The following is an 18,723-nucleotide window of genomic DNA, read 5'->3' as shown; positions in this document are numbered from 1 at the left end:
CTGTGTTTCCACCATGCCAAACATATTATATACTCAATGTTATGTGAGTAAATATATTCTATTACTTGTAGACCATATACAGTAGGCAGGGATATGTATATTTGTGTTCATATTCACACTCCACTGAATAGGTTTTAAAGACATATGAGGAAAGTGATATCATCTTTTTGAAGCCAGGAGGGCATTTACTCATATGCTTTAACACAGAGTTAACACCCTTCTGGCTCCAAACAGACGATACGATGATTGTATAATCTTAAAGACTACTAACTAAATTCCAAAAATAATGGTTCAGTACAGTAAACACGTGAATAGATAGATATGAATAATGATAATAATAATAATAATGGGTTCTTGTATAGCGCTCATGTCAGTCAGATTTGACTGTTGCAGTAGCTAATATCAATATAGTCAAAATTTATTTGTAATAGTTAATGCTGCATAATTTACGTGATTTCCCTTGCAGTTGCAGTACAGACTTGTAATGTTTGAAGAGAGGGTGGAGGTAATAAATGATATATCAATAGGGTCACGATGAAGAATCATCCCATAGTGATATCTTTGAAAAATACAATATTTCTAGAATAAACTAATATTGTGTATTACAAACATTTCCTTCCAAAACAGGAATGTGTAATGATATAGCAAATTATTTTTCTCTGTAAACATGCAGAAAGCAAAGGAAATTATTATTTACCGTGCTAAAATGATGATAATTTTGAAAGGAAATTTTATAGAATTTTTTGAAGAATGAAGTGTTGACTTTGATATATCATTTTTTTGTTCATGTGAAAATGGAAAATGTGAATATTGAGTGATTATTTCAGTAAAGGATGGTCAAGTGTGTGAATCATTTGGAATGATACAAGCTTTATTATTACAGTTTTTTTTTAACCTTCAAGAACTGAATATTTGGTTTGTTTGTGTACCTTTTTCTTCATGCTTGAATTTAATTCAAGGTCTAAATCATAATCCATGTAACATCAAGAATCATTCTTGTAGATTTGTACATGTAGCAAAATGTTAATGCTATGTGTGCATGTTTAATCACAAATATGTTCGACAATTAGTTTGTTTTTATATTGTTTTATTTATTACTCCAATCTTGCTGTGGTACTTTCTTCTATTGCAAGAGAATTTATACTTTGTGTATGTATATGTAAAACCAACTTTTTCAAGGGACTCGCCCTGAACTTGAAAAGGTTTTTTCAGACTCCATCCCCTTTAATATGGGACATCTCTTTTTTTTGTCAGGGAAGAATTTAAGATTTGTACAAGGACTCAGTAAGAACCAGAAACACAGCCAAGATCCTCTCAGAATTGTTGATTCTTGTATTTTCCTGTATCTGATACATTCTGATCATCTTCACAAGGAAATCTTGATATTTTCAATATTGATCGATGTGGCTAACAACCTGATGTATTATTCATTTTTTTTGCAGATATCTCATTGCTTAAAGTGGACTACACAATAAGCATGTATGATTATATGCCCAGATTGATTTTTCTTTTCTTTAGTCTTTTGTGCTGTTCGAAAAAGCTCACTATGAGAGATAATATGTGAAATGAATTGTTTTGTTGTAAAGATCATCCCCGAATTGCAGAGCTCATTCTGACACAAAATAAAGCTATTTTCAAGGATTACTATTCATACCTTAAATGAACTTTTGTCTGTGAAATAAGGATACTTTGAAACCTAGTGCATTCTCCTTAGCTTTCATTTGATCCTGTCATTTATTTTGTAGTGTGTTCTTTATGTTTCTCTTTTTTATGTCTGTATGAGATTTGCATATAATTTATGATTATTTGAGTGTAGTTTGTTCATAAATGTCTCAATATTGTTATTTTAGCTTGTAATATTCTGGAGCCCATTACACTGATCACATAGTGATGATAATGATGGCATGAATGCTAGAAAGATATATGCTAATGATACACCTTCAAATTGTATACGTTGTGTAATTAAAAGCTGGTCATTGTAAAAACATTAGCCGATTGAAGTCATCATTTTAGTACATGTATAATATATGGAGAGTTGGGTGTATAGAGTGAGCTATTGGGAAGGATCTCTGTAAAGTCTCTGTCCCAACAAACATGAAGCAATAACAATAAATATAATCTGTGTATCTATAACAATAATATTCATGCCTGATAATAACCTGATTTAAATCGGTTTCCCGATTTATTTTTTTCTTCCAGATTTTTCCCCATTTCCCCCCAAATTTTCTTACTCAAAAGGAGGGGAATGTTGTTAGATGCCATCCCCCCCTCCCCTAAATCCTCTTTTAATTTTTTCTTTAAAAGGGTTGAGGGGGGGGATATGATTGGCCCATTATGGTTAGAAATCACCCTGGACACAATGTAAATCATTGGCTTTGACCAGAAGAATTTGGAAGGGATGTGATCCTTCATGATCATTTATAGGTATAGGTTTATTAAGAAGGTTATTGCTACATATGTTGGGACAGGACCTTAACTGCATATCCAATGATGAAAACAAGAGAGTGCTTACTTTAAAAAGCAAGTACAATAGTGATAGAGAATGTGAGAGCATCAGAGAGAGAAGAAGAGAGAGAGAGAGAGAGAGAGAGAGAGAGAGGACTCCTGACCTTGAACATTCTATTCCAAAACTTCTGTTTTTCTTTCTATTTCTCTTTTTTTCTTAAATCCATCATCCATATTGTTTCTGTCAGTATACATTTTTTTTATTATTATACTTCTACCTGATTATGAACAACACACTGTGTCAAAATGATTATGAGGAACTTGAAGCTCCTACACGCTATGTTTTTTGATATTAAGTTCCTTTTTTCCACATATAGCTTGGAGATTATCTAGTGTGAATGCAATAGATGTGTAAATGTGGTAACTGTTCATTAATATCAATTTTGTTAATATGCTATGTTTTGTTAATGTATTGTTTTTCACATGAAATAAAAGAAACCAAACTGAAAGAGGAGAGGAAATAGTGGAAAGAGAATGAAGAAGAGGAATTGGCAAACAAAAAGGAAAAGAGAATGAAAGCCCTTGGTTGCATACAATGTTCTTGAATATTTTCTATTTGTCCTATTAGCAACATAAAACATTGACATTTCCATTATAGGCATGTATTCACTATACATCAACACACTCACAAACACGTGCATTCGCCATACAGGTCTGTAGATTCACCATGAAGAGTGAAGTGATTCTAATCATAGACATGCACTTGTTTAGAATTACTCATTTTTATGTCACATGGGGGTTATTTTTCATGGTGAAAAGTACTAACAGCCTTCGCTACTTTGCAATTATTTTGAGTACCGGTAATCAAACTTCTGAAAAATCAGGGTATTAATTAGGTACATGCAAAAATGCAAAATTAAATAGAAATGAAATTATCAAGAAACTTTATGATGTTTAAAAGTTGACATCATTTCTGTGAATCTAGTTGAGATGCAATATAAAAATGGAATATGATTTCAAGTCCTCTGCTCAGTCATTCACTCCCTCTGGGCAATGATCCGGATATGATATGATTCTATTTCCTCACAGAAAAGTATATTGGGGAAGAGGGGTAATGCTATTTGTGTGTGTGGGATCAAACATCATATCATAATGACTATACCAACTGCAAATCGAACAAATCAAAATGTGAGTGTTTACATGTTTCATAAATTCATCTGTATTGTATTCCATTTAAACCTTTACAATTTTGTTTCTCTATTTTTTCTGCATTCCTTTAACGTAATTTGATATGAAAGTAAAATTCCCTATCAGGAAATATCAGATCAGTTTACGTCCAAAACAAGTTCAACTTTCCTGCTAGCAAGCAATTTCATCAATTTACTTCTGGGTATTAAACTAAAGCAATATATGTCATAAAGCACTACAGTATGCAATATAAAACATCCACTCCTAGTGCATCAACACACTTAAGACAAAGGCAAGCTTTAAAACCTTTTTTTCCATCAAATTCAAATTTTATTTCTGTTCCAGTCTCCCATTTTTGTACTTACAGATTATTGTACTTAAGCTCAAAATATAAGTATATTTATTCATTTTCTTTCTGTTTGTAAGAGACAAAGATCAATTTAACTTTCACAGAATCCACACAAAGTATACTGTGTGCCCTATAATCAGAAGGAAATATATAGGGTGCACTGGCTCAATACAGAAAATTACATATCATATGATTACCAGTAATCATATTTCAAACTGATAAACACTTACATCAAAATAATACTTTAATTCAAATTTCAGAGTACAGGTACAAAGAACAAAGGTTTTCTTCTTTTTTCCCCGAAAATTCTCAAGACATTTTTCATTTCAAAATCAAAACATTTTAAAGCTAAGGCCCTTTTAAAGCTCAAAGTCACTCATCAATGCTAGAAAAACAGGTACCCCATTACATGACTTATCTACCTGTACATGTACATCCATCATGTTTCCAATCAAGCTGCTGGTTAAGTCTGCTGGTAACATAAAATTTCAAGAAAAAGGGTGACTCCAGTCTAGTCTGTAGTTCACTTTCAACACTCAACTTAGGTATCATTCACAGTTCATTTATTACTAATATAATGACACACTATACAAAATAAATGCATCTCAATGCTGAATTGTCAAGGTATCTTTTGGGACATAAGGAAATAAAATTTACGGTAAGCAAGTTTTACGTCACACTTTTTCAATTTGGCAAATCAAAAGTCACCAATTTCTTCTGGAATATTTACATAAAGAGTTACAAATTCAGCAAAAGAATCAAATTCCATACTATATTTTCATGTATTTTGCAATTTGTATCATTTACTAATTCAAAAAATATAACATTAAATGGAAATTTAGGTCATTCAATGGCACAGATTAACATTATGACAATCAAAGGACTTACATGTACTCACATGAAGCGCTTTATACAATAGATTCATACAAAAATCAACTTCATATTACTCCAAGTATGAGTTTCCAAAATAGATGGTTCAGTATACTTTTTAATTCACAAGTATGGCAGTGAGATTACCCTTTCATCTGCTGGGAAGGTTGTTAACTCAGAGACTATTACGAAGAGTTACATAACGCACTTCTGGATCTCTGAGTAGACGCTTTCTAAAGGCACATTGTAAAGGTCTCTCTTGGGTATTTTCAAGAATTTGTCAAAATATCTACAAATAATTTCACATAGAAATTGGTTGAATACAAAATACAACTAGTTGTATACCGTAGTTGTTTACTTTTCAAACACATAACATATCAATGATGGTAATTGCCTCAGGTTTTTTTCCTAAATACTAAAAAGGAGAAGGAAAATTCAATTTAAACGCAAACAACAATTCTCCCTAACATCATAATAACAGTCATTTGTAACATACCTCTACATTATACTACAAGTCTGATTCCATATCTGGTCTCACATTCATTGATGTGTTCCTATGATGATATCTATCAAAGGTAGATCCATTTACATTAATTATAATTATCATCAAGGCATCTGTCTTTACAATATGGCAAAAATTGATGATTTTACTTCAAGTCAAATTAAGTCACTAAGTATTAAAGATTATTACGATGATGCTATTACTCATAAACACATTCTCCTTTATCTACAGACTTCTACAGCATTTATTCACATACTGTATGGACTACTTCTGTACAGACTTCAGTTCATATATAACACATCATATTCCATCCATGAAAGTAATACGCATCAAGCTCTTTACAAATATGTAACGGACAGGTAAATATCAAATTATGAATCAGCAAATGATCAAGGTAGTTACACGTACATGTACATTATTAAACTCAATCAAACAGCCAAACTCGATTAGTTCATCAAAAGTTTAGTTGATGAAACTATAGAAGTATTAATTGAAAATCAGGAAAACACCACAATGAGGATCACCAATCAATATCAATCCTAACTATTTTTAATATTCCAAATATATTTCCTAGCATTTTGAATATTCCAAATATATTTTTCGAGCATTTTGAATATTCCAAATATATTTTCGAACATTTTGAATATTCCAAATATATTTTCGAGCATTAAATCTCTTGTGGTGGTAGATTTAATGTTGACACAAACACCATTTTTATGCGAGGCATCATTAAATGGGAGAAACAGGATTGTCTTGTCACTGATTTTGGGCAAATAAAATATTTATACATGTAGGTATCACCATTAAATGAAATACCTGAGTGAAAACTTTAAAAGCTTTCAAATATTGCTGCTGCACACTTGGCATCTGATTAATATTCAAAATATTTTGATAACTCAATATCAATCAAAATTCACTTGTCACTTTTTCTAGCCTGAGCTGCAGAGGCATTGGAGCGATGTCATCTTTTTTTGTAGGAAAACAATAAGTATGACATTGGTATCTGTCATCTGAAATATTGTAATTTTAGATATAATGGTCATGGTCATACCCCTAATATACAGAATATTCCATCAAGGAGAATGGCAAAAATGATCATTTTGCTGAGATCTTTATTCATCAAGATCAAAGATAACTTGGTTAGAGAATTCAAAAGCACACTTTGTTTTGTGGTCCTGCATTTCAAGAGGGAGCTCATCATTTTCATTGCTTTTCTTGATTTCATCATTATTATTCTTTGAATCGCTGTTTTCTGGTAGATCTTGGGCTTCACCATTAAGCTTGGAGCTTTGTTTCTTAGCATCAGACTCTACTCCATTTGTGAGAGGTGAAATATCACCGGGAGAACTTGGTTTGATGTGGTTCTCATTGGTGTCAGAACTTTCAACACCATTGCTTGCTGCCGAGCTTGCCTCGCGCCGCGCCTTTTCTTTTCTCCGGCGCCTAGATCCCTTGGACTTCTTACCATTAGTGCGGGGAGAGGACGGGATCTCCTGGCCTGACTCTGACTCGCTGCTGGACTGTCGCATTAGGACCTGGTCTGGTTGCCACTTCCATTCTAGATCTTCATATTCCTCTGTACTTCCATCTTTGTGGTGCAGGAGTTCAGAATCACTGAAATACTCCCAGGAGTTGTCCTTCAGCTTCTCAATCATGCGTCTAGGACCAAAGAATGGGGTGCGGCGTCCTCCTTTCTTCTTGTTGTATCCTTTCTTGGGTTTCTTGGGACCATCAAGGAAGAGTTCCACCAAGACTTCTTCACTGAAGCTGACCGACTTACATGCTCTCCTGCGAGGACTCCTCAAAGCACTCTTAAGACTAGAGTTATGGAAGAAGAACCTGTAGGAGATGACTGAGAATCACTGTGACGTGAACTGACATCACTCTCCTCCTTGGTCTCATCTGCTGCAGGTCCTAGGTCCAAGGCTGGGATGATGGACTCTTTAGATCTCACAGATGCCTTCTTAGATCCATCAGATTCTCCTTTATGTTTGGCACTGGCTTGTGAACTCTTTCCATTGTCTGCTACCTCACAAGTGACCTGTGTATTCAAAAACAAAATGTACAAAAACATAATGATATCCTTACTAAAGTAATTTCCATGTAGACTTACATTAGGTAAAAAGCTTACTCACCTGATGGATGACAGTTATGGAATACATTCATTCGCAGGAGGAAAAAAGAGAGGGATAGTCAAGGGTGATTTGCCCACTCACTTTTTAAAAAGCACGAATTTACAACAAGAATTTCATCCAAATTCAAATGCACCTTTAACATCCACTAAAACTATTTGACAAAGCACCACAAGAAAAATGATTAGAAATAAATTCCATCTGTGGAAAATATGATGAATAAAACATGAGAATCAAGAAAAGAAAATAAGATAATTGAGATCCTCAAGACTTGTTCATATCATACAGTGTTTACAGTATCTTAATTCCACATTTATATCAAATTATGTAAACATGTATTTTTACTGCAACACAAAACTCTAAAAAATGAACAGTAAGCTCACACAACTCCGGGAAAAAAATCTGTAAACTAAAACAGCAATAAAAGCAAACGTACTCAGTTTTACTTTACAGCCGCTCTAACCTCTTTAGTAGTGAAACATTCAATAATAAATATAAATTAAATACATGTAGCAGCCTTTAAATGGGTTGTATTTGCTCACTTCATGTCAATATTAACAAATTCTCCAACATTAACAAGTTCTCCTAAACAGCGAACCATCTTTTAATTGACATACTAACTTGAAACTGAGCCTTGACGCAGTCGGTGGAGAACTCGGATACAGAGCATGGCATCGTCTCCTTGCTCCTGCCTTCATCGGATGTTATCTCCTCCAGAGCATCTTCCAGACTCTCCTCTGTTGCAAAACGTTTCTCCTGGAAGGGGGCAAAGATAAGAGATGATGTCCCTTGAATTAAAGACTGGAAGACACGTAAGAAGATCCCATACAACCAATGCATCATCATAATATGTGTTCAAGACTGCTGATCATGTTAACAATTGACCTTCTCATGTCCCAGGTCTTTCAAGGTCAATGGTATTGTCTTGAATCGGCTCAAAAGCACATGTCTATAATGATGACAGCATTGGACACTGACCTGCACAATAAGCAGGATGTCCTATATGTTGTACACTGAGATATTCTTCTCTAGTTTATAGCATTGAACAAACTACATGTATACTACTACAGGGAACTACAAACAAAGTGCTGTCAGCAAATAATGTGCATGTACTACAGAATCATCAATAGCAAGGGCATAAAGAGGCACCATTATTAAATTTAATACTTTTATTCTTTTCTTTCCTTGCTTGGCTTGCTATGAGGCGGTAAATACTTTCAAGCTCCATCAAATTTAAATGGGTACAAAGTTCAGTCTTTCACTGATCTTATTTTGTGTTACAGATCAAAAGACACAATGTATGTTTCTAGCAGTCAACAATCTCAGTTATAGTTGTTTTTGTTTTTTTTAATTTCAAGATAGCATTATGATTTTCCTGTGCTAAAATACATTTTAGCTAATGTAGGTATTCCAATAGCCCCTGAATTTTCCTTCTTAGGGTCAACAGGGGTCATTTCTGATGACAAGTTGAAATGGCCCCCAGAAGAAAGACACACTGAGGTTGGATGTGCAGAAAAAATTAAAACAAGAGATACATGTACATGTGCATGTATATTGATAATAAGTTCAGAGCTTTTCTATCTATGATACATTCATTGCCATGCATACCAATATCTCACCAGATTTTAATATTCTGTAGCTGTGTGGTATGTTTCAGGCCAATACCATTAACCGTACCAATGCTAACCAATACTCTTTGTACACGTCTACTTGAGAGAGCAATTTTGATAGACATGTGCATTGTGCACTGTTGAACGTCAAGTTGTTGTACACTGTAGAAACACAATAACTGCCTAGCCCGAGTTTTTGTTTGGAATTTGGCCATTTTGCTGCTACCTTATCTTCTCTTCCTATGTTTGCCTAAAAACTCATAGTCCCCCCCCCCCCCCCCTCATACAAAAAGATATACATGTACCTTATATATCATATTTGTGTGGTGCATTGCACATGTACAGGCAAATATAGCAATGGTTGGTTTCACACTGATGATTCATAATTGAGTTTTGAATTTTACTTAAAATATGGAAAGATGAGACTACATGTACATGCAATTTACTTTGAATCCCAACATGTTTTGTGCATGCATCCACAGATGTAGCTGTAAATAGAACTCTACTTTCTATCATTTACTTTAAGTATTCATTCAAAAGACATTCAAGGGGAATGTAATAATCAGCATAATGTACAAATCATTTAATAGCTCTGGACAAACCAATCCATTCATGTATTTATTTACAATAAATTCACACAATAATAATACAGAGATACAAAGATCATGCCCCAAACAAGGTACATAGTAAATAGTAATCCTAAAAGTCACGACTTTACTTTGAGTTGGAAAATATGTTTGTGATGTGAATATGATTTTAGAAATGACAATTTTATTGTTTCTTATGAATTTAATATCATTTGGCCAACATTAACCTCAATTTCTGCTTTTAAGGGAATTTGAGATAGGGTGCACCCCCTCCCCCCCCCCCCCCTCTCTCTCTCTCTCTCTCTGCTCACCTGGATAAAACATAAAACTCACCTCCAGAGCATCTGCAGACACACCAGCCTTAAGAGCAGACCACAAGCATCCACTTCCTTCCATCTTCTTGAATACCAGGACCACATTGAGCTTGGAGACATCAGTATTCACCTTCGCATCTAAAGTCTGCCCTTCCTCACAACTTACGAGGAGAGTGAACATCTCCTCTGCTGTATCTGAAGCCATTTTAGTCCTCTTGAACATTGCTTCCACCATCTTTCCCCCATTCACTGTGTCTAGTTTGAAAGACTCTTCGTCTACGTTTGCTTCCCTGATGATGAGTGTGACTTTCTGCTCTGTTTGGTAGATATCAAACTTGGGAAAGATGGCTTTCGCTTTTTCCTCATTACAAAGCAATCATCTTCAGCATGCACTTCATCATTGCAAGGATTTCTTAGCTCTGAATCTTCCACAACTCCAGTTGCATCTTCTTCTGGGGAACCTTGGATGTTTCCCAATACACTGGTAGGATCAGCTCCAACAGAGGATGCGATCTCATGATCAGATGAACTTCCAAGGTCACCATCCCCTGGTTTGACTTCATCTGAATCTTCTTGCTGGTTTGCACTTGTGTCAGACTTTTCACAGCCAACAGTAGATTCCTCATCATCATTGCAATCAGGGGAGATGGCATCATTCTCTTTAGTTCTAAAAGAGTCGCTCTCATCATCACCATTTGTCACAATCTCCTGCACAAGAGGATTAGCTGCATGGGATACTGGTATTGTGGACGGGATTTCTGCTATCACGGGGGTAGAACAGCCAAGGTGATAATGAGACATGCTCTGCCCTTGTCAAATTTTGCACTTCCCTTGTCTTCATCCACAGGATAAGGTAGTGGGAGATCAAGACGGTAAAAGACTGGTTTCTTGCATTCCAGGAAGATGCGTTTCTCAAAGACATCCAACTGAACGGTGGCAGCAGACTTCAAGAGGGGAGCTCCACCTTCAGAATCAGCTCTTGAGGCCTGGTGCTTGGCGCTGAATCCCGAGCGTAGGTGAACTGCTGCAAGTCAAAGTGACCCCGATGAACAATGGAGTACTTTGGCTCTGTGAAGCCATCTTTCTTCTCAAGCTTCTTCTCATCATTTGTCTTTCTTTCTGAATCTCTATTCCCTGATATTTTGGAGGGCGTTTTGGCAGGCTGATTGAGCGTTTCCGGCTTCGTTGACTGGTCATACGGGTAGGATAGATTGAGGGCATCTAATGAGTTTTCACCTGTTGGACCAGCTTGACTTGGAGTTCTTAGAACAGTCGCCTGTGGACGGCCTTTGAACGTCATTTTAGGCTTTTTCACATTATTGCGATCCAACTTAACTTTGAATTCTCTCTCTATCCCGTCTATAGCTGAACTGTTCATTAACGTCCGAAATCTGCTATCTTTAGTTATCATTTCAAAGCACTCTGGATGAAACATGCAATCATACACCACACACTTTTTCCCTGCATGATCATAATCATCACGACCCGGAGCCAAACTGTGGGGCAAGGACCACTCGACACCCATTTTTCTTGCATTCCCACTACCCTGAGCAGAATTTGTCGCTTGAGGCTTACCTATACTCTCATTCTTACAAATATTGATGAATGCCTTCTTTTCTCCATCGATGCTTGTCTTCAACACGTATCCAGGTTTGGGATGCAAAAACTTTACGTCCATGCCTCGCGACCTTTCCAACTCTGCCAACTCCTCTTCGTATTTTTTCTTGTTTTCAGGATCAGAAATTTCTTGAGCATACTCGACAAATAATTTGCGGAACTCTTCGTTCTTCAAAGCCTTCTCGATCCGCTGCACTTCGTCGGCAGTTACATCAAGACCTTCAAATGCGTCTTTAGTAGCCATTTTCGTTCCCAATTTTCGTCGATTGCTATGCAAAAATGTAGCCCTCTCCTGACCTGGGCTGAGCAAGCTGACCTAGTGCGGATATGCATGCGCTACGCTGAGCTCGTGCAGGATATGGATCGCATCACACATTTAAATGTACATGTGTATTTGTATTATTGTACAGCAAAGGCACAATACACAAATGCATGCGTGGGTACGGTGGTAGTGGTGGTAGTTTTGTTTACCCTGTGACACAACAAATCGTTGAGGGCAGCAAATACATGGGGGTTTCATCATCCCTTTTTTTTCCTCTTTGTTTTCGAGAACCTTCTGATTTGTTTTCTTCAAACATACAACAAAACCACTAGCGTATCCCGTCCAGGGGGGGGGGGGGTGGGAGAGGGGCTGGGGCATAGCCCTCCTCATTTTCGGAACTCCAACCGAAACAACATCAACAAAGAGGGTACTGAGGGCACTAATTATTATTTTTATTTTTTTTGCTCCCGAAAATGTGAAAATCGCGCAGGCCGATAATTCGCTCAGTGGGTGCCCGGGTGGAGGGGGTGGGTATAGTGGCCCTCGGAATTTGAAAAATCGCACCCCCCCCCCCCCTGGATCCGCCACTGATGTAGTGATATAGCATCCATTTCTTTCACATTGATGTACTGTGTTCTCATCTGTCCTGCACTTCGTTAAATAACAAAATGCTATATCTTTCTTAATGTTTGAATAAAAATCAATTAAAAAATGCGTTCTATGCCAAATTATACAGATTAAATAATCGGGATAAACATGGTCAAACTCGTCATAACTAATACAATATTGCAAATTTGCATTGGAGGTAAAAAAAGTTTTCATTTTCACATAGGGTCTAAAATCAATATGCCCGAAATTCAAAGAGAAGAAAAATAAGCTTTCCGTCATTGTTTCATATAATTAGCAAAATGCAAGTAAATTATTTCAATTACTCCGTTCAGCACTAGCGAGACCAGATTCTGTTCGTTAAAAAAAAATCATCTATGTCCAGGCGCGGATCCAGGATTTTCCAATAGGGGGGGCCGGAAATTTGAAAATTGAGCAGACAGTTTTTCAACTTAACATACCAATACTGACAAGGTCATATTAGAAGCACCATACCGGTATTTTTTTGACATTTTCATCGGGGGGGGGGGGGGCTGAAGCCTCTTGCCCGAAAAAGTAATTTTCTGGTTTCACAATTCGGCTAGTGAGCGAAGCGAGCGAGCAAAAATTTGAGGATAATATGTATTTTGTGAAAGTGTTATTTATCACCAAAATATACGAGAAAAGATATAACAAATTCATATTCGGGCAGCTAGCTGTCCCCTCCCCCCCCCCCCCCCATTACGCGCGAAGCGCGGAAGCTTTGACGTTTCATTAAATTATTAGAGAAAGAAGACGATTCGTTGTACCGTTCTCGGTTGTTAATCGTTGTCTGAATTCAGTTTCCATACCCCCTCCCGCGCGAAGCGCGGAAGCTTTGACGTTTCATTAAATCATTAGAGAAACAGTACCGTTCTCGACTCTTAATCCTTGTCTGAATTGAGTCCCCCCCCCCCTTCCCTCTCCCGCGCGAAGCGCGGAAGCTTTGACGTTTCATTAAATTATTAGAGAAAGAAGACGATTCGTTGTACCGTTCTCGATTCTTAATCATTGTCTGAATTCAGTTTCTATACCCCCCTCCCGCGCGAAGCGCGAAAGCTTTGACGTTTCATTAAATCATTAGAGAAACAGTACCGTTCTCGACTCTTAATCCTTGTCTGAATTGAGTCCCCCCCCTTCCCTCTCCCGCGCGAAGCGCGGAAGCTTTGACGTTTCATTAAATTATTAGAGAAAGAAGACGATTCGTTGTACCGTTCTCGATTCTTAATCATTGTCTGAATTCAGTTTCTATACCCCCCTCCCGCGCGAAGCGCGGAAGCTTTGACGTTTCATTAAATCATTAGAGAAGAGTACCGTTCTCGACTCTTAATCCTTGTCTGAATTGAGTTCCCCCCTCTCCCGCGTGAAGCGCAAAAGCTTAACGTTTCATTAAATTATTAGAGAAAGAAGACGATTCGTTGTACCGTTCTCGATTCTTAATCATTGTCTGAATTCAGTTTCCATACCCCTCCCGCGCGAAGCGCGGAAGCTTTATCGTTTCATTAAATCATTAGAGAAAGAGTACCGTTCTTGACTCTTAATCCTTGTCTGAATTGAGTTCCCCTCCCCCCCCCCCCCCTCTCCCGCGCGAAGCGCGGAAGCTTCGACGTTTCATTAAATCATTATAGAGAAATAGTACCGTTCTCGACTCTTAATGCTTGTCTGAATTGAGTTCCCCCCCTTTCCCTCTCCCGCGCGAAGCGCGGAAGCTTTGACGTTTCATTAAATTATTAGAGAAAGAAGACGATTCGTCGTACCGTCCTCGATTCTTAATCCTTGTCTGAACTCAGTTTCTCATATGGAAACGTTTACTTGTATTTGTCTCATAAAAGAATTTTACCACGAACTGACTCCCACACGGTGTTGAGTGCTCAGGGGTCACAGGCCACTGGCTTCATCGGGCAGGAAGTTCCATTATGTGAATGGGTAAATTAACTATTACAAAATGAGGGGACACATTACATTGTACAATAGGGACACACATTGTTTTTATTGTGCAGAACATAGTTTTTTATTGACTTACTTATTGCATGAAACTATAAAACCAAAATGAAATTTGCGTTCTGGCAATTGGAGTACAAAGAATGATAGCAGGTGAATGAAATGCTTCAACAGCAACACAAACACCTGGGAAGCTAGGAAGCATTCATAAATTTGAATAATTTAGTTGATAAACGACTCCGCATGTGGACGTTTGTTGGAGCAGAAAGCAGTGGATTCTTAACAACACGAACCCATTTAACAGAATGTCGGAACGTAAATTAAATTCGGCGCGGTTGGAAATGCATCTTTCTACCCTGTGACATTAATGTTACGATCCAGTAAATTAAAACAGTTTAATGGCTCTTATTTTAAAATTACTCATTAAATAAAACCCACAACTTCAGTGGTATCAGAAAAAATATGTTATATCTTACAAATAATTAAAAAAAGATGTATAAACATTGTGAAAGTGTCGCATTTTACAATAAAAGACACCGATTTAGCGAAGATGACGTCATTAGTGCGCTTGCATCAGGGAATTCAAGGTTATTAAAGGTCAATTCAGACGCTGATATGTTATTGGTCGAGCCTTTTTGTTTCCTTTATTCCGACAAAATTATACAATCAATCAAAACAAGTTTGATACCAGAAGAAAGCTAACGATTAGTATTTTCATTAACCGCTTGCCCCAAAGTCTCTTGACCACAGTGAAACGAGTGAGAGCTTGCGAGAGCGGCCAAAGTGTGATTGAAACTCGCTATTTGCTCTTCCTCAACGCACAAAGAGACGACATTGTGCTGGATAAATGTATTTTTTCCGACAAAAGTACAGAAAATTTGCATATGGTCTTTTTATATTATACTTTATGAAATGTTACCCGAGTGACTTCCGAGCGCCCCAATGCTGGAAAGAAAAGCACATTTGGGAAAACTTCACTTTTCCATGGAAAAATGCTTATTTGTTCTATGCACGCAGGTCAGATTGAGCGGATGATACAACGTTTCCATATGTACCCCCTCCCGCGCGAAGCGCGTAAGCTTTGACGTTTCATTAAATCATTAAAGAAGAGTACCGTTCTCGACTCTTAATCCTTGTCTGAATTGAGTTTCCCCCCCTTCTCCCGCGCGAAGCGCGGAAGCTTTGACGTTTCATAAAAATAGAGAAAGAAGACGATTCATTGTACCGTTCTCGGTTGTTAATCATTGTCTGAAATCAGTTTCCCCCCCCTCCGCGCGAAGCGCGGAAGCTTTGACGTTTCATTGAATTATTAGAGAAAGAAGATGATTCGTAGTTTCATTCTCGAATCTAAATCCTTGTCTGAATTCAGTTTTTCTCCTACCGCGCGTAGCGCGTAAGCTTCTGACGCTTCATTAAATTATGAGAGAAAGAAGGTGATTCGTCGTATCATTCTCGATTCTTAATCCTTGTTTGAATTCATTTTTCACCTTCCGCGCGAGGCGCGGAAGCTCTGACCTTTCATAGTTTAATGAAATTATTAGAGAAAGAAGATAATTCGTTGTTCCATTCCCGACTCTTAATCCTTCTCTGAATTCAGTTTTCCCCTCCAGCGCAAAGCGCAGATGCTTAACGTTTCATTAAATTATTAGAGAAAGAAGACGATTCGTCGTACCGTCCTCGATTCTTAATCCTTGTCTGAACTCAGTTTCTATACCCCCTCCCGCGCGAAGCGCGTAAGCTTTGACGTTTCATTAAATCATTAAAGAAGAGTATCGTTCTCGACTCTTAATCCTTGTCTGAATTGAGTTTTTTCCCCCCCCCCCCCCTTCTCCCGCGCGAAGCGCGGAAGCTTTGACGTTTCATTAAATTATTAGAGAAAGAAGACGATTCGTTGTACCGTTCTCGGTTGTTAATCATTGTCTGAAATCAGTTTCCCCCCCCCCCTCCGCGCGAAGCGCGGAAGCTTTGACGTTTCATTGAATTATTAGAGAAAGAAGATGATTCGTAGTTTCATTCTCGAATCTAAATCCTTGTCTGAATTCAGTTTTTCTCCTCCCGCGCGTAGCGCGTAAGCTTCTGACGCTTCATTAAATTATGAGAGAAAAGAAGGTGATTCGTCGTATCATTCTCGATTCTTAATCCTTGTTTAAATTCATTTTCCACCTTCCGCGCGAGGCGCGGAAGCTCTGACTTTTCATAGTTTAATGAAATTATTAGAGAAAGAAGATAATTCGTTGTTCCATTCCCGACTCTTAATCCTTCTTTGAATTCAGTTTTCCCCTTCAGCGCAAAGCGCAGATGCTTAACGTTTCATTAAATTATTAGAGAAAGAAGACGATTCGTCGTACCGTCCTCGATTCTTAATCCTTGTCTGAACTCAGTTTCTATACCCCCTCCCGCGCGAAGCGCGTAAGCTTTGACGTTTCATTAAATCATTAAAGAAGAGTACCGTTCTCGACTCTTAATCCTTGTCTGAATTGAGTTCCCCCCCCCCCCTTCTCCCGCGCGAAGCGCGGAAGCTTTGACGTTTCATTAAATTATTAGGGAAAGAAGACGATTCGTTGTACCGTTCTCGGTTGTTAATCATTGTCTGAAATCAGTATCCCCCCCCCCCCCCTCCGCGCGAAGCGCGGAAGCTTTGACGTTTCATTGAATTATTAGAGAAAGAAGATGATTCGTAGTTTCATTCTCGAATCTAAATCCTTGTCTGAATTCAGATTTTCTCTTCCCGCGCGTAGCGCGTAAGCTTCTGACGCTTCATTAAATTATGAGAGAAAAGAAGGTGATTCGTCGTATCATTCTCGATTCTTAATCCTTGTTTAAATTCATTTTCCACCTTCCGCGCGAGGCGCGGAAGCTCTGACTTTTCATAGTTTAATGAAATTATTAGAGAAAGAAGATAATTCGTTGTTCCATTCCCGACTCTTAATCCTTCTCTGAATTCAGTTTTCCCCTTCAGCGCAAAGCGCAGATGCTTAACGTTTCATTAAATTATTAGAGAAAGAAGACGATTCGTCGTACCGTCCTCGATTCTTAATCCTTGTCTGAACTCAGTTTCTATACCCCTTCCCGCGCGAAGCGCGTAAGCTTTGACGTTTCATTAAATCATTAAAGAAGAGTACCGTTCTCGACTCTTAATCCTTGTCTGAATTGAGTTCCCCCCCCCCCCTTCTCCCGCGCGAAGCGCGGAAGCTTTGACGTTTCATTAAATTATTAGAGAAAGAAGACGATTCGTTGTACCGTTCTCGGTTGTTAATCATTGTCTGAAATCAGTTTCCCCCCCCCCCCCTCCGCGCGAAGCGCGGAAGCTTTGACGTTTCATTGAATTATTAGAGAAAGAAGATGATTCGTAGTTTCATTCTCGAATCTAAATCCTTGTCTGAATTCAGTTTTTCTCCTCCCGCGCGTAGCGCGTAAGCTTCTGACGCTTCATTAAATTATGAGAGAAAAGAAGGTGATTCGTCGTATCATTCTCGATTCTTAATCCTTGTTTGAATTCATTTTCCACCTTCCGCGCGAGGCGCGGAAGCTCTGACCTTTCATAGTTTAATGAAATTATTAGAGAAAGAAGATAATTCGTTGTTCCATTCCCGACTCTTAATCCTTCTCTGAATTCAGTTTTCCCCTCCAGCGCAAAGCGCAGATGCTTAACGTTTCATTAAATTATTAGAGAAAGAAGACGATTCGTCGTACCGTCCTCGATTCTTAATCCTTGTCTGAACTCAGTTTCTATACCCCCTACCGCGCGAAGCGCGTAAGCTTTGACGTTTCATTACATCATTAAAGAAGAGTACCGTTCTCGACTCTTAATCCTTGTCTGAATTGAGTTCCTCCCCCCCCCCCCCCTCTCCCGCGCGAAGCGCGGAAGCTTTGACGTTTCATTAAATTATTAGAGAAAGAAGACGATTCGTTGTACCGTTCTCGGTTGTTAATCATTGTCTGAATTCAGTTTCCCCTCCAGCGCAAAGCGCAGATGCTTAACGTTTCATTAAATTATTAGAGAAGGAAGATGATTTGTTGTACCGTTTTAGACTTGTCAAAAATGTTTCTTTGTCTGCTCCTTTTTTCGTCCAATGTCCTCTTACTGCCCCTACCGCCCCTAGCTACGCATGCTTTAAAGGGAAAATGAAACAATCATGATTGTGATAGCATACAATTAGGTCAGTAGAAATGAAAGGGGAAAAAAGATCTATGTATACACCAACCATGAAATAATCGCGTCATATCTTAGTTTTGTGTTATCGGGCGAGGGCCGGAGCGGAGCGACCAAGCGAGATTTTGC

General features: G+C 38.1%; 2 protein-coding genes across 2 annotated transcripts; both read right to left on the bottom strand.

The window, feature by feature from the left end:
• Positions 1-3,940: 3,940 nt before the first annotated feature.
• LOC115929556 lies at positions 3,941-10,753 on the bottom strand. The gene is made up of 3 exons (XM_030998855.1): positions 10,017-10,753; positions 8,108-8,242; positions 3,941-7,395 (listed from the first exon to the last, which is right to left on the bottom strand). The coding sequence occupies exons 1-3, from the start codon at positions 10,230-10,232 to the stop codon at positions 7,156-7,158; spliced, it is 591 nt and encodes a 196-aa protein (XP_030854715.1). The 5' UTR covers positions 10,233-10,753; the 3' UTR covers positions 3,941-7,155.
• On the bottom strand, positions 3,941-12,076 carry LOC585866 (protein kintoun). The gene is given in 7 exon segments (XM_030999174.1): positions 3,941-7,172; positions 7,208-7,395; positions 8,108-8,242; positions 10,017-10,312; positions 10,459-10,664; positions 10,766-10,955; positions 10,958-12,076. Coding segments are annotated over 7 exon segments (2,622 nt in total). The 5' UTR covers positions 11,859-12,076; the 3' UTR covers positions 3,941-6,466.
• Between the last annotated feature and the right edge of the window lie 6,647 nt (positions 12,077-18,723).

Source organism: Strongylocentrotus purpuratus, unplaced genomic scaffold, assembly GCF_000002235.5.
Source record: "Strongylocentrotus purpuratus isolate Spur 01 unplaced genomic scaffold, Spur_5.0 spur5_scaffold_5, whole genome shotgun sequence".
NCBI lineage: Eukaryota > Metazoa > Echinodermata > Echinoidea > Camarodonta > Strongylocentrotidae > Strongylocentrotus > Strongylocentrotus purpuratus.
This window is presented reverse-complemented; position numbering and strand designations above follow the sequence as displayed.